General features: G+C 49.3%; 2 protein-coding genes across 2 annotated transcripts; one reads left to right on the forward strand and one right to left on the reverse strand.

The window, feature by feature from the left end:
* Positions 1 to 6,637: 6,637 nt before the first annotated feature.
* EGR2 (early growth response 2) lies at positions 6,638 to 11,978 on the forward strand (the record flags this gene model as incomplete). The annotated part of the gene is made up of 3 exons (XM_082854289.1): positions 6,638 to 6,736; positions 9,280 to 9,388; positions 10,729 to 11,978. 3 exons carry the CDS (start codon positions 6,638 to 6,640, stop codon positions 11,976 to 11,978), a joined length of 1,458 nt encoding a protein of 485 aa, XP_082710415.1.
* A 3,747-nt stretch (positions 11,979 to 15,725) lies between these two features.
* ADO (2-aminoethanethiol dioxygenase) lies at positions 15,726 to 20,030 on the reverse strand. The gene has a single exon (XM_082853912.1). It carries the CDS (start codon positions 20,017 to 20,019, stop codon positions 19,207 to 19,209), a length of 813 nt encoding a protein of 270 aa, XP_082710038.1. The 5' UTR covers positions 20,020 to 20,030; the 3' UTR covers positions 15,726 to 19,206.
* Positions 20,031 to 20,370: the final 340 nt, after the last annotated feature.

The following is a 20,370-nucleotide window of genomic DNA, read 5'->3' on the forward strand; positions in this document are numbered from 1 at the left end:
CTCATGTATATATCTGAAAATGGATTTGTTCCATCCACTTGCAAATGCCTTGGCATGAGCAAGGCAACAGGATTCAATCAAAAAGATTTCATGGAGGACAATTCCTGTCAGAATTCCTAGGAAAAGCAGAGACTGATTTTTTTTTTTTCTTTGTAGAAAGAGGGAGGCCTCTTCTATGGGCCTAATCTGCTTTGCTTTATCATGATTTGAGATGCTGCCTTACCTAGGAAAGCACAGTCCGGTGTGGGGTGATGCTGAGGCTACAGCCCTCGTGCTGCCAAAGCTGCATGGCGCTTCAGACGTCACATAGGCTAATACCCCCTTTCTACAAACGAGGCAACTGGCATGCAGGGAGGGAAAGGGACCATACTAAGTCACTGGATCCCAAACCTGGCTGATCATCGCTCATTCATTCAGCAAGTGCTTACTTCACACGCCTCTCTGCTAGCACTGTTCTTGGTTCCGGGCACACAGTGATGGTCAAGAAGGCTATGGTCCTTACCCTCTTGTATGCTCAGCACCAAGAACAGTGCACGTAATGGACAGGGTGACTAGGGAAGAGTGGAGAGGGCCAGGAAGGGAAGGCTTATGCTGAGATCTAAACAAGAAGATGTCTTTTGGGGCCGCCTTAACGAAATACCGTAAACTGGGTAGTTGATACACAACAGGAAATTTTTTTCTCACAGTACTAGAGGCTGGGAAGTCCACGATCAAGGCACCAACAGATTGTCTGGTGAGAGACCACTTTCTGGTTCACAGATGGCTGTCTTTTCACTGTGTCCTTACATGGCGGAAGGGGCAAGGGAGCTCTCTGGGGTTTCCTTTATAAGAGCGCTAATCCCATTCATGAGGACTCTACCTTCATGACCCAAGCCCCACCCAAAGCCCCTACCTCCTAATACCATCACATTGGGCATTGGGTTTCAACATGTGAATTTGGGTGGGGGGACACAAACATTTCATCTATAGCAGAAGGACTAGAAATGGGATGATCAAAGGGTCGGGGCAGGAATCGTCCTAGACAAAGGGAGGAGTGAGCACACAGGTTCTGAGATGGGAGGCAGCTTGAGCTGTTTAAGATGTGGCTGAGCAGGCTTCCCTGGTGGCGCAGTGGTTGAGAGTCTGCCTGCCAATGCAGGGGAGACGGGTTCATGTCCCGGTCCGGGAAGATCCCACATGCTGTGGAGCGGCTGGGCCCGTGAGCCATGGCCGCTGAGCCTGCGCGTCCGGAGCCTGTGCTCCGCAACGGGAGAGGCCACAGCAGTGAGGGGCCCGCGTACAGCAAAAAAAAAAAAAAAAAAAAAATTCTGGGCAGGCATGAGGGGATGTGATGTTTCTATATCTTTGTGGCACATAGTTAAGACGTATCATCAGACACGGGGAAAGGCTGCCACCAAAGGCTTGAGTGGTGTGAGTGGAGCAAGCATAGCTGGTTCCTCCCAGCATCAACCACCAACCCAGGGGAATACCATCAGTCAAATGGCACGGGCAGAACTGCTAAGGGAGTCGTGGGCTTCCTTGCCCTGAGTCCTTTCCATTCACCAGCTCCTTGCATCGCCCTGCATCTGTGACCAGTTGTACACAGGGAAGGGAGGAGTCAGGAAGGAGGGTGGGAGGGCTTGAACAGGGCTCTGGGTAGACATCTGTGAAGTGGTTTTCACTGCTGGCCGCCACCCCATCAGTGGCACTCCCTATGCTGACATCAGAGGGCGGCGCTCAGAACTTCATGATTTAAATCTCCAATAAAGGGAATATCTGAGGACAAACACTTAACAGCCCCAGAGGATGTTTTCTGGGGTCCATGTCCTTGCTCTGAAATCCAACATCTCCTGGAGAAACCATTAGACATAACATGCTGTGGACTGGGTAGAATTAGTTAATTAGGAGTTCTCTGGCAAGATAGCATATGAAAATCGCAGATGGCCAGGCTTCATCCCCTCTCACTGCTGGGAAGGTGTATCTTGGGTTTCTATGCAGAACTCTGCTTACTGGGGTACAGACAGGGAGAACACCCTTCAAGGTCCCTGCCTTCAGGGGATTTATAAGGGAGTTGAAAAAGTAACAGCATAGAGAATACGTGAGACACCAGCACAAGGCAAGTCCTCTACGTGGGTGACACCAAGGCTAAGAATGTCTCTCTTCTAACACCATCTCCAGATTTTGCAGGTCACTCACTAACCCACTCTTCCTAAATCTAAAATTTCGATTCCACATTTCCAAACCTCCTTGGAAAAGTGACAGTGTTATCGTTAGTCATTTTGATCTCCCTGGAAAAAAAGGGTGTTATGTCAATTCGATAATTATTAATGTGGAACTTGGCTTTCCAAGTTTAGATGACGTTTTCCACAAGGGTACAGCTTATTATAAGTTACATGCAAATAAGTGCTGATTTCTGGGTTAGCTTTTCTCCTTACAACCTAAACCTGGACCTCCTCAGTAACCCTAGAATCATTATTCTTGGAAGAGGAAACTCAGAATTCAAGCATAAATATCATGAATACTTCATATGTCAATATTTGAAGTATAGCTACTCTTATGCTTTATCTGCTTTATCTTTGTCTACTATAGGCTGCTCTGCATCACATGATGTACTTGAAAGACGTGGGCTCTGGCAAGTGAGAGAACTGAGTTCATATTCTGGCTCTGCCACTTCCTATCTGTGAGAACTTGGGTATCTCCTTTGAGCCTTAGTTCCCTCATCTGTAAAATAGGAATAAATGGCCTTATTTTTCGAGGTGGGTGTGAGGAATAAGACAGTAAACTGAGAAGAACAGAGTTCAGTGTCTGTTTGCCAAGTGGGTGTTCCATAGTAGTAATAATTTAATAGCTAACGATTAGTGAATACGTAGTATGTACTAAACAGTATGCTCTGTGCTTTATGTATATCACTGTATTTAATCCTCAGTACACCCATGAGATACGTATAATCATTTTGTCCACTTTATAGTTGAGGAAACTGAGGCACAGAAAAATTATATGACTTAGTTAAGAACACACAGCCAGGTACTGTCAGTTGGGATTTGAACCCAGGATCTAGGATTTGAACGCAGGACCTAGGATCTGAACCCAGACCAGATGGGCCTCCAGAGCTCATTTAATAACCACAAGAAATAGTGACCATTCTTATCAAGATTATTCAGTTGAAAAATGAAATGTTTGGGTTTTTTTTTCTTTTTTGGTTTAAATGCTGAAAAAGAACTGCTCTGACAACTAGGTGCACCGATTTGCTCCGTCCTTTTCTCAATATAAAAACAAAGCTTCTATAGGATGTCTGGCATTATTTGGAAAAAGAAAAATTGCTTCCTGTAATCTGGTAATGTAAGCAGGCTAGTGATATGTGCTTTTAAAAAATCCAGGAATACCCTAGTTGTAGTGAACTTCATTTTTTGTACAATTAAATATATAAGCTGAAAGATTTTAAATTTAAGGGCATAAAAAGGTGTGATTTGGAATGGAGATTTTGCTTCGAGCCTTAATGACTGGACTGACAGACTACCACTTATTAACCTGGACCCTAAGTTGATATGCACCTTGTCTTAATGGTGATAAGTAATGCATTAATTTACCTTTTATTATTTGCCAGTAATGCTAAAGTGATCTGTAGATTTGACATGATGTGTTTCTACTAGAAAGACTGTACTTCTCCCCTCTATTCATTTTAAATGGGACAAAATTCGCATTGTCTGTCATTTCCGTATTGAGAAATAGACAACTAAGGAATGTTATTTCATTAAGACTGTCACTGAAGCAGAATGCTGATGCCAATAAGCATTTCTGTATATGTTCTTTTCTTGCTGAAATCTTGTTGGCATGTTGCAGAAGCTGAGTGGTTAAAAAAAAAAAAATCTCAAATGTAAAACTTATAATGCCATTGTCATTATCCAGAAAAGATAATGGCAGAGAAAAAGGAGAGTCGTAGAGGTTAAAATCTCTTAGGGGTGGGAAAAGGGAAGGGGCTTTCAAGGAGCCTGACTGTATTGGCTACCCTCAGCTCCAGTACACTAGGCTCGGAAGACTGACTGGAGGTTTCCACCCACACTGAACTTTCTTTATTCCACAAATGTACTTTGCTTCCCCCCACCTCTGGGCCTTTCCGCACGGGCTTTTTCTCCCTGGAATGCTCTATCCACTGACCTTCCCCTAATCCTTGCACATTCTTCAGATCTCTGCTTAGATTAGAGAAGCCTTCCTCAACCTCCTCGATTCAGTTGGATCCTTTGTTCTTTTTCTTCATTGAGGTCAAACATTGTCATTCTTTACAACTGTATATTTGTGTGATTGACTGCAAGCTCCGTGGAGGGTGGGAACCAGGCCTGGTTTTAGGCACCACTGTAGCCCAGGGTTTGGCACAGTCTTGACACATAGTAGATGCTCAAGAAATATCTGTTGACCTACAATAGTTCACCCTAAAGGGAAACTGAGCACCTTCTGTTTAGGCCAGTGCTGCCGCCGCTACAAAATAAGACCACAGGGGTCTTACTTCTCCCGTCCAGATTATTTGTGCCGACAAAACAAGACTTTGGTTGCACATTTGGTTGCACTGGTGTGAAGTAATCATTCTCTCAGGCTTCCCAACAACTTTGACTGGCATAATCTCGGTTTGGTTTATAGCCTCTGGGATTACCAGATTTGTAGTGAGATGCTGAATGTAGGGAGGCATTTATCAGTTTTCTCAGCACACGGGGCACCTTTAAGGAAGGGTTCGCCATGTGGCAGAGTTGGAAATTAGCCTGTTTATCACTGAGGTTCACATGTCCTATGCCATTTGAGTTCCGGATCCACACCCTTGTGTGTGTCCACGGTTAAGAGCAATTCTGACCCTTCTTTCTCACTCCAGTGGCAGTATTAGAATGGAAGTGAGTGAAAATGACATGTTAATAGCAATAGTCTATAATGATGTTCAAAAATGTTTCTTAATAAATCAAAACGCAAATGTTACCAAATTATTTGTGACATGCCTCACGGCTGATTGTGATTCTCAAGTCCACACTGTGGAAAAAAAGCTGAAAAGCACTCAGAGAGTGGACCCTGAGAGCCAGCCAGGAGCCGCAGGCTGCCTTCCCTCCTCCTCACCCCCACCACAGGGCAAGCCCACTTAGGGGCACCTCTGCTTCCTTCCTCTTTTACTTTCTGGGTCTGGAATCAGGACAAAGCAGATCAGCATCTGGCATCGATTTGTTACTCTTTTAATAACCCTAATACATCTTGGAGCACTCCATTTACTTGAGCATTTTGACCAATCTATTTTAAAGAAAAGCATTTATTTGTTCAGCTTTTGATCAGAATAAGCTCAAGTGCCTAAAAGTAGAGACCATGGTACATCTCTGTATTCAACTGCCACCTTCCCCCTTCCCCCCTTCCTCCCCTCCCCAGCACAGCATCTTCCTCTGTAAACACCTTTGTGATTTTTTATTTGTCTCTACCTCTTTTTTTTTCTCACTTCTTCACTCCAGGAAGGATACCGTGGGATTGGCTTATTTTATTACAGAGACTATTCGTATGGTGGTTTTGTGCGAACCTGGTCACTCCATCCATAGCACAGGCTGCGAAAGGCCAAGAACTCAAATTCTTCCTCATTTGGGGAGGGGGGTATGTCCATGACAGTCCCTTGTCCCTTCCTTTTGAAACCCCTGATCTCAGCTTTCCTCCTTTCCGAAATGCCAGAGAAAAGAAATGAGGTTGTCTAAGGTGACCTGTTTCTTTCCTAGTGGCTAAGCCACGCTCCCAGTCCTCAAAGAGCCATTCAGTTTCCGGAACTGGGTTTTCCCATATGAATGATGTAGCATCCAGCGCATTGTACCTGGAGTCAGAAGACCCGGTTCCAATTTTGGACACCACCCCTTATCAGCTGCGTGACTTAGGCAAGTTACTTCAGCTTTCTGAACTTATTACCCATCCTCCGGATGGCTGGCTTGAAATGAGTATGCCTAGACTTTGTTCCATTATCACTCTTAAGAGGGAGAGAGAGGAGGAGAATCTACTGACCCGTTTCCAGCGGAGATTCAGGGAAGCCCTCCCAGGACTGGCCCCAGGCACCTTCCCGGTAGCCTGCATAGCCTCCCTGCAACTGTTGCTTGCCCCTGCCCCCAACCCACCCCCGGCTCACGGCTGGCTTGACGTAGCGCAGCTCTTAAGTAGGTGTGAGTTGTTGGAAAACTGCGAATTATTCCAGGGTCAGTCACTCCCATTTACTCTAACGTGCTTCTCTGACCGGCCGGGTAATCCCGCCTCTCCTCGTTGGGGTCCCAATCTGACCCCCACTCAGCCTCCTCCTTCGGGAAGAGCAGCAGGCGAAGAGCGCGCGGCTCACCCTCTCCCGGGCCGCCCCCAGCCTGCGCCCTGCCCTCTGCGCCCAGCTCGCCCCGTACTCGGGCGTCCAGGAGCTCCCCCTCCGGGCAGCGCGCTGTGGCCGCCGGCGGGGTTGGCAGCGGCGCCCACCGCCCGGCGGCCCCGGCGACTCACCCGCCCGCCCACGTGCGTGGAGAGGAGCGAAGCGCAACCAGTCGCGGCGCCTGCGCTTGCCACCGGTGGGTGCCTTACCTCGGAGGCCGCCGGGGGCCGTAACCCGAGCCCCGCTGCCACGACCCATATTTGCATAATTCGGTCCCCCCCACTTCTTTCAGACTCAGGGCTGGAGATGCGAGTCGGGCTCCCCTCAGAGGCGTCGTCTTGCCGGTGGTCAGCGCGGGGGCCGCAGGACGGGCCGGAGCGCAGGCGGAGCGGGCCGGCGCACGTGGTAAGAGTGCAGCTTTTTTTTCTTTTTTCAGAAACGGGACTTTCCACGTTTTTGCCGAGGGTGGGGTACCTACAAGGGTGCTAATTTTGCTGCGATTTCCTTCCTTTCCCCTTTAATTTTTATCTCCAATTGGAAAAGAGCGCGCAGCGCAAGCGAGAAACTTTCCCAAATTTTCTCTGGGCGTTTGAAGTCAGGAAGATGGCCGTCCGCGGGAGAACCAATTTCGCGGCGGGCAGGGGGAGAACCGGAGCGCCGGAGGAGAAGCAGAGGCAGCTCACCGCTGCCCCGGGGTCCTGACTGCCGCGCGCGGGGCCGGGCGGGAGCGGACTCGCAGCGGCTGCGGCCGTGGCAGGTGAGCTGCCGGGAAGCCGCCTGCAGCGCCGCGCTTCTTCCACGGCGTGGCGCCGTGGCTCTCGGCCGCCCGGGCCCTCACGAGGCTGGGGCCGTCCTGGCCCGCCGCGGGAAAGGGCAGGGCTGGGCCCTAGAGGCTGTCCCGCGCCCTACGCCAGGCCTTGGCTGCTTTGGGGGTGGGAAAGGGTCTGGCAGGCGGCCACTCGCCAGGTTTGAGCAATTGAGACCAACCTCCTACGGAGCCCCGGCCAGGCCAGGAGCGCTCCGGGGGGGGGGGGGGCCAGGGCGCGCCGGGAGATAGAAGCGGTCTGTGCAGCCAGTCAGAACCCACCGCTATCTGGACCTCTGAAAAGTTTTTAAAAATTGCTTTGGGAACTAAGCAGAAAGGTTCCGATCGGGGCCAGTTTTTTTTTTTTTTTTAATACGCAAAGGGAAAAGCGCGTACGGTGATGGCTACTCGAAACTGGCGTTAGCGTCACCGTTTGCTGTCACTCTGGACCTCGCTCGGCTCCCCGAGGTGGCTCTTGGCCAGGGATAGGAAGAATATTCCTCCTCATGTGTGTGTTCTGGAGTAGCGCTCGGGTGCGGGCAGAGCGCACCTCCGGAGGGTAGGCTTTCGGGGGTGGATGACTGCGGTGGCGGCAGGTACAGGCAGTGAAGGTGAGGATGGGTGTCTTCGCAGAGCAGCCTGTTCAGCAAACCCAGGCGCCCACTCTGCCGACCAGGCATTCTGTTGGCGAGGCGAGCGCACGAGCGCGCTGTCAACAGGGAGGTGTGTAGCGTAAGGTGTGCGAGTGGGTGTGTGAAGAAGGTGGCGGGGGAAGGAGTGTGTGCAGCGGAAGTGGAGCGTGTGTGAGTGTAAGAGTGTGTGCGCGTGTGTGGCGGGGCAGGGTGAGTGTCCAAGCCTCCATCTGGACGCCCCCACACTGCCGACCGCCCAGACGCGCCGGGAAGGGCGCCCGCTCCGCGCAGCAGCTGAAGGGGGGCGGGGAGCGCGCGGGCAGAGGAAGGGGGGGGTGTCTCCGGCTGAGGATTTCTCTCGAAGCTCCCCGCAGTTATCTGCTCCTCCTAGGGAGCTCCCCCCCCGCCCCAAGGTGCCCAAAATACTTAAACAAACAAACAACCCCAAACCTGTTCCGTTTTCGCTCCTGTATAAATAGAACAGACTTTCCAAAAAAGCAATACCGCATTCACTCTTATCACCAGCTACTTCTTTCCACCAAGTAATTCAGAAAAAAGCAGTCAGCTTCCGTGAATGCATGCAGCTTTTTTTTTTTTTTTCTTCTCTGCCTCCTTTTGCTTGCGGTTTTGAGCTGCCAAGAAAGTGAGTAGGGGTTTGACTGTAGTGTCTCGGCTCCGCTCGGTTTCTTTCCGAAGTTTAATTTTCCGGAATGGCTCCCAAACAAGGGCTGGGGAGGCGGAGCTGCCGGCACCGGATCTTCGCCTTTTTTGGAAAGTCCCGGAGAACCGGAATTCCTCCCCGCCCGGGAGGCCGCGCCGCAGCCCGGACCGATCGCTCTCCCACAGTGGTCTAAGCCGGACCCGTGGCGCGCCCTATCCCCGTCCGGCCCTGCGCTCTGGATCCGGCCTGCGGCTCGGGCCCCGCGCCCCAGACCCCCATGGATCCTCGCGGGCTGCCAGCCGGGAGTCGCGAGCCCAGAGGAGCCCGCGCAGCCGAGCCCCTATGCAAATCGGCCATGTGACGGCAAAAGCCGCCTGGCCCAGCCCTGTTCCTCAGTCCATATATGGGCAGTGACGTCACGGGCATTGAGGACCTGCCCATAAATACTTAGAGCAACACTTTCCGTCTAACCCGGAGAGCAGCAATTGATTAATAGCTCGGCGAGGGGACACACTGACTGTTATAATAACACTACACCAGCAACTCCTGGCTTCCCAGCCGGAACACAGGAGAGAGTCAGTGGCAAATAGCCATTTTTCTTCTTAAAAAAAAAAGCAACTTGTTTGCTAGTTTTATTTGTTAGATTTTTTTTTTGAGGTGGGTAGTTGCCTTTAAGTGTGGAGGGCAAAAGGAGATACCTGCCTAGGCTCAGTCCAATCCCTCTCCAAAACGGCTTCTCTGACACTCCAGGTAGCGAGGGAGTTGGGTCTCCAGGTTGTGCGAGGAGCAAATGATGACCGCCAAGGCCGTAGACAAAATCCCAGTAACTCTCAGTGGTTTTGTGCACCAGCTGTCTGACAACATCTACCCGGTGGAGGACCTCGCCGCGACGTCGGTGACCATCTTCCCCAATGCCGAACTGGGAGGCCCCTTTGACCAGATGAACGGAGTGGCCGGAGGTAAGCCGCTTGCCCCCTTCGCGGACCGGGACCCACGCAGCTCGGAGATGGTGGGGGGGTTTCGGTGCATGTGCAGGACTTGGAGGAGAGGGTCGGGGCGCGAGGTGGACGGCGTTGACTGAACTGGCTTTGAAGAATGGAAGGGGGTGCAGGAGGAGCCCGCGTGAGCAGGGATCCGGGCGTTGGAGCTGGACGCGCGGGCAGATGCACCAGGTTGCCAGCGAGCGAGCGTGCGTGCGCCGCGGCGCGCCCAGCCCCCGGCGGGCGAGGGGTGAGAGTAGGAGAGGTGCCCCACCAGGCTTCTGGGCTTGTGCGGGCCTTTCCGCTGGCCGCACTCCAGTCTCCCCTCTCCCGGGGTAGGGGCAAAGTGACGGGAAAGTTCGGGGCTCTGGAGGAAAGCTGCGCGTCTGGAGAGCCGAGCGGCGGAGAAGCCCCAGAGGAAAGCGTCCGCCGCTCCCTCCTCGGCAGAGGAGACCCGGGGAAAATCTCGGAGCGCGCTCCCCCTGCGGCCTGCAGGAGCGCCCCCACCTGCGCGCCGCCCGCGAAATTGAGGGGGTTGGCCACTCGGGGAGGAGGAGGTGGAGGGCGGGCAACGGCGGGAAGCGGCCCCCTGGCTGCCGAGGGAAGCCCATCGGGCACCGGTGCCGCGAGTCTCCTTGGCGATGCGGTGGAAAGTGGTCTCCCGCAACCCCCGCGCCTTCCCCGAAGCCCTGCCACTGTCTTTGGGCTGGGGCGAGGACGCGCGGGTGTCGGGCAAGGCTGGAAAGGTTGGGAGGGGAAGGGAACCTATAGACTCCTTCCATCGCAGAGCCCGATTCCCTCCAGCAGTGGGAGAGGGAGGAAAGGAAGGCACCTGGGATGGGGAGCAGCTGAAATCATTGACCCCCTTCTTTGGCTCACCTCTCAGGCTGACACCTTCGCGGCAGTGGCTGGGATCAGTCTTCTGGGTGGTGTCTGCCCCAGCCGTGGGACCCCCCCCCAGGCAAAGGAGAGGGAGAGAAGTTCCAGGCAGATGGGGAATTTTTAATACTCTTGTTGCTATTTTTGGGTGTTTTTATTGGGGACTAGAGCCACAGATGGCTGTATATGGGGGTTGGGAGTAGCTCATCTGCTTTCCTGGAGGTAGTTTGCGTCCTAGACTGTCACTGGCTGCCACAGTAGGATATTGGGCTAGCCTCTTCTGTCTTTGAGCCACAATTTCCTCACCTGTTGAACTCCGCCTCAGCTCTACAGTGTAAGATCCTGGGCCTTGGGGTTGGACTCATGTGAGACGGCGGTGAGAAGGGATTCTTGGCTGCATTCTCATTGCTCCACCTCCATTCTTCCTTTCCCCTCCCCAGATGGCATGATCAACATTGACATGACTGGAGAGAAGAGGTCCTTGGATCTCCCATATCCCAGCAGCTTTGCTCCTGTCTCTGCACCCCGAAACCAGACCTTCACTTACATGGGCAAGTTCTCCATCGACCCCCAGTACCCCGGTGCTAGCTGCTACCCAGAAGGCATCATCAACATTGTGAGTGCAGGCATCCTGCAAGGGGTCACCTCCCCAGCTTCCACCACAGCCTCATCCAGCGTCACCTCTGCCTCCCCCAACCCATTGGCCACTGGACCCTTGGGTGTGTGCGCCATGTCCCAGACCCAGCCTGACCTGGACCACCTCTACTCTCCACCGCCGCCTCCTCCTTATTCTGGCTGTGCAGGAGACCTCTACCAGGACCCCTCGGCGTTCCTGTCGGCAGCCACAACCTCCACCTCCTCCTCTCTGGCCTACCCACCACCTCCTTCCTACCCGTCCCCCAAGCCAGCCACGGACCCAGGTCTCTTCCCCATGATCCCAGACTATCCTGGATTTTTCCCATCACAGTGCCAGAGAGACCTACATGGTGCAGCTGGCCCAGACCGCAAGCCCTTTCCCTGCCCCCTGGACTCCCTGCGAGTCCCCCCTCCACTCACTCCACTTTCCACCATCCGCAACTTTACCCTGGGAGGGCCCAGTGCTGGGGCCACAGGGCCAGGGGCCAGTGGAGGCAGCGAGGGACCCCGGCTACCTGGCAGCGGCTCCGCAGCTGCTGCTGCTGCCGCCTATAACCCACACCATCTGCCGCTGCGGCCTATTTTGAGGCCTCGAAAGTACCCCAACAGGCCTAGCAAGACCCCAGTGCATGAGAGGCCCTACCCGTGCCCAGCAGAAGGCTGTGACCGGCGCTTCTCCCGCTCCGACGAGCTAACACGGCACATCCGAATCCACACGGGGCACAAGCCCTTCCAGTGTCGGATCTGCATGCGCAACTTCAGCCGCAGTGATCACCTCACTACCCACATCCGCACCCACACTGGCGAGAAGCCCTTTGCCTGTGATTACTGTGGCCGCAAGTTTGCCCGGAGTGATGAGAGGAAGCGCCACACCAAGATCCACCTGAGGCAGAAGGAACGCAAGAGCGGTGGCCCCTCCTCGTCGGTGCCGGCCCCCTCCACCACCTCCTGCACTGGGGGCGCGCAGGCTGGGGGCACCCTGTGCGGCAGCAACAGCAGCACTATTGGTGGAGGGTCCCTCGGCCCTTGCTCATCTCGGACCCGGACACCTTGAGATGAGACTCAGGCTGACACACCAGCTCCTTGAGGCCCTTCATCCACTGGAGCTGCACGACAAACACTACCACCCATTCCTGCCCTTCCCTCATTTCCTTGGGCAAAGGGCCTTAGGAGCCTAGCACTGCCCCCTCCCCTTTCCACTTAGAAGCAGGTCCTTCCTAAAAGTTAGCCCACCTTAGTCTCTCTTAGGTGAGTTGACTGTCACCCCAAGGTAATGGGGAGGCTCAGAAGGGGGTTGGGTGGGGGTCCCTGGCCTAGAGGGCTGAGGCATGACCCTACTTTAAAGGGTTGTTTGACTAGGTTTTTTTTCCCCTCTCTTACTTTGACTGGTTACAGGTTTTTGACTCTGGATGTCAGAAATGATCTGAGACTTTTTCTACAGTAGGTTGGGAGATGCTCATCCCTTCAGGTGGGGATAGCAAAAAAGGCAGAAGCAAAACTGATGTGCACTTTATGGCTTGGGACTGATTTGGGGGATGCTGTACAGTGGGTGAAGCATGGCCTTTATAAAGCTGCATTCTGTGGCCCTAGAACAGTGAATCAAAGCTTATCTAGTCATCTCAACCCTTTAAGCAATATGTATTATAAACTCCGAGAACAGAAGTGCAATGTGATGGGAGGGACATAGCAATATCTGCTCCTTTTTGAGTGGCTTGAGAAATGTAAAGACTATTTTTTCAGTGTATATCCATTCAGATTTTGTGTATTTTTGATGTGCACTGTTCTCCAAGTTCTGAACCTTTGGGAAAAAAAGTAAAGCATTTATGATCTCAAAATGAGTCAGAGGTTAACTTATTTAAAGGGGGATGTACATATATTCTCTGAAACTAGGATGCATGCAATTGTGTTGGAAGTGTCCTTGGTGCCTTGTGTGATGTAGACAATGTTACAGGGTCTGCATGTAAATGGATTGCCTTACTATGGAAAAAAAAACCATCATTCCCTGGGTTTAGTATGGCTGTATATTTCTGCCTATTAATATTTGGAATTTTTTTTAGAAAGTATATTTTTGTATGCTCTGTTTTGTGACTTAAAAGTGTTACCTTTGTAGTCAAATTGCAGATGGGAATGTAAATAATGCTACTGGAGCTGACTTGTTTGGTTATTAGCTCTTAATAGTTGTGGAAATATAAATGATTTATTCTAACACAAAACCACTAACTAAAGTTCAGATAAGGAATGGTTTACGACTATGGTGTAAATAAATACTTTTCAACAATATTTTTGCTGCAGAAATTACTTATGAAAGATTTATTGGGTGGGACTTCAACAGTACTCAGTGGGTTTTAGTACTTTGACCAAGCCAGGATCTCCAAGTCTTCTTTGCTAGCCTTTCTGACACCAGCCCTCTCACCCCAAAGCAATCTCCATTCACAATCAAACACTAGTGTTCTGGGGATTTCCCCCATGCATTAGTGTAAAAGTGGGGAGGCGTTGTTTTGACTCATTGTTCCGTCCTCTATAACAGCCTATAACTTCTCTCTGCTCCTGAGTGGGCTCTGGAAAATAAATACTTACAAACAAGTGCCCACTCGGAGACTACACATTTGCGGCTGTTTTCAGAACCCTGACCAGGGCCAGGAACTCAGACGAGATGTGGCTTTGTGGAAAGTGTGGTGGCGTGGTCAAGCTGGAAATGACTTTCAGGTTCCAGGATTACTCTCATGACCGCAGAAAACTTTTTGAAAAGCGCTATCACCTCTTCAGATCAAAAATGCACTCAGACACTGCTGATGACAGCATTAATAGGCTGCCAAAGGAATTACCCCAGGACTCATTTCTCTCCAGCCTTGTCTCCCCAATTACACCTATTCAGAAGGATCATTACACTGCCATAGGTTTGGTGGGTCTGGAGACTATTAAAACGTTCACCTTTTTATTTTTTTAATTTTTTTATTTTTTTTGCGGTATGTGGGCCTCTCACTGTTGTGGCCTCTCCCATTGCGAAGCACAGGCTCCGGACGCACAGGCTCAGCGGCTATGACTCACGGGCCTAGCCGCTCCACGGCATGTGGGATCTTCCCAGACCGGGGCACGAACCCGCGTCCCCTGAATCGGCAGGCGGACTCTCAACCACTGCGCCACCAGGGAAGCCCCACGTTCACCTTTTTAGATAAGTGTATACCAGCCTTAAGAAAACCTCAAAGACAATCTGAATCAAATAGGCAAAAATGGTCCTCCATGGCACTGGATGATGGTTTGCAAAACAATACACTATAGGGGTCATTTTACTGCAAGCCTTTTGTAGTGATTTTAAAATAAAAATTCACCCCCCCAATAGTTATCTATGTATCATACAATGCAGATTGTATTTGTGAAGTTATCTTTCTTTACTCTAAAATTGGACCTAAATATCATTTAACGTAACTTGCTGCCTCTGGATCCTTACACAAATGTAACACACTGGAGTGCCCACTGTTTAGCTACATCATCTGAAAACCCTGTCATCTGTTTGTCCTTTGGCACTGTTAGACTCTCTCAGGCGTGGCTGTTAACAGATGGCCTGTATTTTAGAACAGCAGTGGCAGCTTCTCCTGGAAACTACTTTTTGCCCTTACCAACACTAGAATTCGAAATCTAATTTGTGAAGGTAACTAACCCTTATTTCCTTCCTGTCCTTATTTCAAAGATGCACAATACCTCTAATAACTACTAAATGGAAGTTTCTAAACTTCAGTGTCAGATTGTTCTAGTGACTGGTGTCATTCCATTAGATTCATATTTCCTAGCTTGTCAGCATACTATCGTCCTTGCTTGGCCAATTTTCTTAAAGAAGTATGTATAAAACAATGCCACATTTTGATAATTGTGTTTTTAATGATACTACTCTCCTACCAAAATGTCATTATATTAAAATATAATACACCTAAGTTTTATGTTATTTATAATTGTCTTGCCAAATTTTAATTTCAGAGCACCTTCAATTAAGACAATGTAAACAATTGTTAACAAAGCAACAGACTAAAAATCTCTTTTCAATAAGATGAAATACATATTGGTGATTTGCCTTGATGTGGGCTTGGTGAAGTGGCATAACATACATACCATAAGGAACACACCTTGGTGTTTTTTCAGAGCCAACCTTGTGGATTTTACTCCTTGATTTCAATAGGTTAGGTCAATCTTTAATCAGATTTTATCTGCTTGAAACATTCAGGGTACTGTTCACAGGTGTCTCATTTTTTACTTTGCTCAAGAAATAAAGCATATAAAGCTGTCTGCTTTCTTTTGTTCAATATGCTTTATTAAATAATATTATTGATGTTTCAGCTGTTACTGGGAATTATTAAAAATAAACTTCTGGAGAGTAATTCCTTAAAGATCATAATGCAGTTGAGATGGTTCAGTACACATTAAAAATAGGTCTATTAAACCTAAATAAGGTTTCCAATTATTCATAAACCAGGCTATTTAATTTCAATATCCTAACTGCTAATGAAGGCAAATTGTTTGGCCTATATTAGAAATGGCTGTAGTGATGCTTTAACAGTTCGATACTACTTTGAGGGGTGGTGGTGGTGGGAAAGAATGGTCAGTATCATCACAAGTGCCTAAAATGCTGCCAATCCAAACTACAATTAAATAAACTTTACAGAAAAAGGAAAGACAAGAAAATATTTAAGTCCAAAGGTTCTTTCCTCCGTGAACGTATTTTTGTTTTCTTACACTAGCTTATTTTCCTCAGGTTAAATATAAAAGGAGTGTTTTCGTTGCAGCAAAATAGTTATGATTGCATGTTAAATAATTTCAGATGTTTTATCAATCAGGCTGTTTCAAACATCACACTCAGGGAAATAAACTATTAAGTTTATATTATTACTTGGACTTTAGAATCTGCAGAAGGCCCCCAGTTTTTAGTACAACATAATCTTACCATACAGACTGTGAATGTTTAACAGCAATTCAAATGTAGGCATCATAGCAAGTAATATTTTCCTTTTCCCTTTTGCAATAATCAAATAAGATTTACCTCTCAACAATTTCAAAAATGACTTTATTTTCCACAAGTACACTGATTTTAATCTAGAAATGTAAACATCGCTGGATCAGAAGATTCAGTATCTATATGGGGCTTAACAAATGATTTCCTTCTTTGCCACTCATTGAACGCGAATAATCAATGGTCAGCTTCTGTTTGTGATGTGAAGTTCTGAATTCAGAACAGGAGAGTTACAGGAGTGGCACTGCCCTCAGGTTAGAGTTGAATAGCAATGGGCAGAGCCCTGAATTAAAGATACATTGCTTTTTCGTTGAACAGTAGAGCTGAGCACAAGACTCCAAGTCATTTGGAATAAATGAGTGATGAGAGTCCTCCTGAGGTGCCTAGAGTAAGGCACCTACAAGGGAACAATGCAAAAGAAGGAACATAAATTGTGAGTTTTCGGAGAAGTTAAGGGCTGTTAGCATTAAAAGATCAGATAACCCACTCCTGTTGACAAACACACATTACTTTAAAAAAAAGGTTCACCATTTTCACTGATAAACAGCAGTTGGTCTAAACTCAATCCATGCAAATTAGGCTTAATAAAAAAATCAATTCTCATAAAGTAGTAGGTAGATATACAACACTCTGAATTGATATAACCAGAGAATTAAAAAGCTTTAGAAGTATTAGACAACTTCTCACCCATGAGAGGCAATTATTGCATTTGTTATTCAACAGAAAGTTAAGTGATTAGTATCATTGTGCTCATTAGTCTTTGTAGAAGACAACTTTTTTCCCACAGTTGTTACCCATATCGCAGGAATATATGGAAACACAACAGCAGCACATTAAGTCACATCTAACAGTTTATGCAGAAAGGTGCAAGGCTTTTCTGCACCACATTTTGTCTTTGTATTAAGAATATTCTTTCCTTAGTGGCTCACTAAAACAAGTTAATTTTGTTTTCACCATTAATTTACTCAGAATTATTAGTGAAACAAAAGTTTCACTGTTCTTATTGAACTAGAGAGATATAATGCTGTTTTGGCCTGTGATAATTTCAGCTACTCTTTTGAAAAGCACCTTAGTCTTCTTCATTTAACTTGCTTGTACTTGAGAACTTAAAAATTTTTCATAATGAAGTTTGAAAAAACAATTTCTCTTTTATTACTGTCCTGTTGTCAGAATGAGTTTTTGTAGGTTAGTTTAATGTACTCCAGATTGTAGTATAACCTATATATCATTATCAACAATCGCTGCAAGTTGATCAACTTTTTGCTACAATATAATTCAAAACAGGTAGGTATGTGATAACCATACACATTCATCATTGTGCTATGAAAAAAACCCATTTTGTGAACAATTTTAAAGAAAATCATCATTTGCATATCTAGAATTTAATTTCAAACTGAATGGCCTGAAGAACTGCTTCAAACTGCCCCTAAGGTATGCTAACCACACCAGAATGTGACACTACCCTAAAACAATTTTAGCGAACTTGGAAGAAATGCATTATGCTTGTGTCAGGTTTTACAACACAGTGGCATATCCTGTTTAGTAGCATCTTTTTTGTAATTTGTTTTTTAAGAAAAGTCATTAAGAATTTGCTTTTTCATTCTATTTTTAAATTTGGGAACAAATATTCCTTCACTCTGGGCCTCTGTAACCCAGTATGCAAAAAGAGGCAAAGGCACATACTGCTTCCCTACAGGGTCATCACTTCCGACCAATAGCAAATCTCCCTTTATTACAGATATTAGAACTCAACTGCCACATGGGCAAGTCAATCAAGAGGGCTTAGACAACAGCTGGACAAATTTTAATGTGTTTATTTCTACAGTTTTTTTTATTAAAAGTTTTGTGAAAAAAAGAGTCCTATAAATAGTAAAAAGGGGGAAACAGGAGTGTTCCTTGGCCTGAAGCAAATGGTGTCAATACATTTGTAAACAAGGTAAAGCTCAGCCAATTAGAAGGACAAAAATAAAACTAGTCACAACACAGCTGTTCATTTCAAGCGGTTGGGAATGGGAAGTGTTTTGTCCCAAGTTTTGGTGCCCTAAAGTGGCCAGCAGTATAGTTAATTCTCAATTTTCTAGCCTTGATCATCTGTGCCTCTCTCTCTTCCTGCAGAAAACTCACCCTAGATGAAGCAAGCACTGGCTCTCTCCTATTTGAGGGACAAGGTTCTGAGAACACTGACACCAACAACACAGCTGGAATCATCAAGCCCCCTGGAACGTTAGAACTCCTGAGAGAATTTGAAACAGTCATGAACATTTTCCTCTACTTTTGCAGGAAAATACTGGAAGTAAATATGGGCACAGAATTCAACAGCTGGCTAAGGGTGTTTTACATTCCGTTGTTTGGAAGCATACCGATTCAGCTCCTCTGAATCTTATGGTTAGAAAATACAGAATTACCCTATTACTTCTTAAAGTACACTAAGACAAAAAAAGTCACTTGAGGATAATATAGTTTTTGCATTAAAGGTGAATCTGCAACAAGAAATCTGCTCAACTCAGAGATCTGGAGACTCATCGGGAAGCTCTAAGTGTCCATTTGTCACTGAGATATGCAGGTGCTTGAATTTCTTATTAGATGCTGCCAGAGTAACCCAGATGTGGTTACTGGGCAAGGAGAGGAAAGAAAATAAATCTTGCCCTCTACATGCATAGTTACGTTTGGGGGTAATCCCCCAACTCTGGAAAAATGGATTTAATTTTCACAACGACTTCATTAGGCCGGACAGCTCACTTTAAATAATAGCTCATCTCTTTAAACCTAGTTTTTATCAATGCCTTGAACTAAAAACAATTCAAACCACTAGGTCATGCAAAGTCAGTAAGTTAGAACTATAATAATAAGGAGTAAAAGGGCATAAGGACGTAAGTGGAAAACAAATCCTATTTACCCAAAGAGGGGGGCGGAGAAAACCACTTAGTGTATTTTGTATAGGACGGGGAACAGAGGAAAGGAAATTTTCATTATGGCTTGAGGATGGAAGCGCTTCATATAAGACCCCTGCCCCCTCCCCACAAATCAAAACCTCAGTGGCAGTGACAGAGCCAGGAAACAACCTAGCTTCCCCGCCTGCTCCGCCCCCCAAACGGTGCCCGGTGGCTGCAGTCCAGTCGCCGCGCTTCGCAAGGCTCCCGAGGAAGCGGCTACAGCCCATTCCAGTAGATCCAACGCCCAGGCCTGGGGGAAGGAAGAGAGCCCTTGTGATGGGTCGCGGTCAGCCAAGCCCAGATACGAGTAGGGCATGTCTTTGGCCCACCAATCCCGGGCGCCGGCGGCTTCAAGGGAAGACTTTGGGACCTGGATAGGGCTCCCCCTCGCACCAGAAGTCATCGGCCTGCGGGGTCTCCAGGAGCCACACCTCTCGGGGCAGGTCACAGGCCGAGCCGGAGGCCTCCCTGGCCCTGACAGGCTCCAGCACCCGGTAATAGTGACAGTCCCGGCCGTCGTCGGGGTCGTAGGGCGGGGCCAGGATGTCTAGGAAGGCGGCGGGCCCCTCCACAGCGTCGATCTGGTGCAGGTTGTCCCGGTGTGGCGTGAGGACGCAGGGGCCGCTGGCCGCCGTGTACTCCGCGCGCGAGCGCAGCACACCCGGCCTTAGCGCTTCCCGCTCCCTCGGCTGCAGAGGCGGCTCAAACTGCTGCTCTGGTGGCGGGGCCCGCGGCCGTTGCCCGCTGCCCACCTCCAGCTTGTCCATGCAGCTGATGCGCACGGTGCCGTAGAGCACCTTGAGGATGCCGTGCATGCCCGGGTGGTCGTGCAGCGGGATGGAGGTGCCGCTCTTCAGCAGGAACACGCCGAGGCTGAAGCCGTCTGTCTCGCAGATGTGCATATAGGTGACTGGCGGCAGGTTGGGCCTCAGCGGCTGCAGCGTGGCCTTGCGCGGGGAGATGTTCAGGTCCTCCGCGCGGACCTGGGTCAGCAGGCTCTTCAGTTTGCTCAGGTTCTCCGGGAAGCCCTGCGACATCGGCGCCTCGGGGCCTGGCGCCTCGCCGCGGTCGGAAGAGCTGCGGCTGCCCCCGCTGCCCCGGAAGGTGAGGCACGCCTGGCGGGCGATCCGTTGGATCAGGGAGGCCATGTTGTCTCGGGGCATGCCCTGCTGTTCCTCTGCGTGCCGAGGCCGGCCCCCTCCGCCCCCAGCTTTCCTCCGCCCCTTGCGGTCCCCGGCGGCCGCCACGGCTACCCGCAGCCCCCGGCGAGGCAGGAGGCCCCGCAACTACCGGCCAGTCGGGCGCGCGGCACTACAGCCGCCCACCTCAACGGCCACGCGCCCGCCTCGCGCTCCCTTTGAGCGCGCACGCGCACGGCCCACACCCCGCACTCACGCTCCGGGAGCAGGTACCGGCCGCGCGGACGGCGGTAGGCTTTGCCTTACGCCCGAAGCTCCATTCATGCGGCCCGCACCTACGGCGGCGGTCAGGCGTTCCCGGTGCCTTTCAGAGCA

This window comes from Leucopleurus acutus, assembly GCF_964270905.1.
Source record: "Leucopleurus acutus genome assembly, chromosome: 14".
Lineage (NCBI taxonomy): Eukaryota > Metazoa > Chordata > Mammalia > Artiodactyla > Delphinidae > Leucopleurus > Leucopleurus acutus.

Bases quoted from the DNA above. Each gene is read 5' to 3' on its own strand.
- ADO (XM_082853912.1), bottom strand. From the start codon at position 20,019: ATGCCCCGAGACAACATGGCCTCCCTGATCCAACGGATCGCCCGCCAG.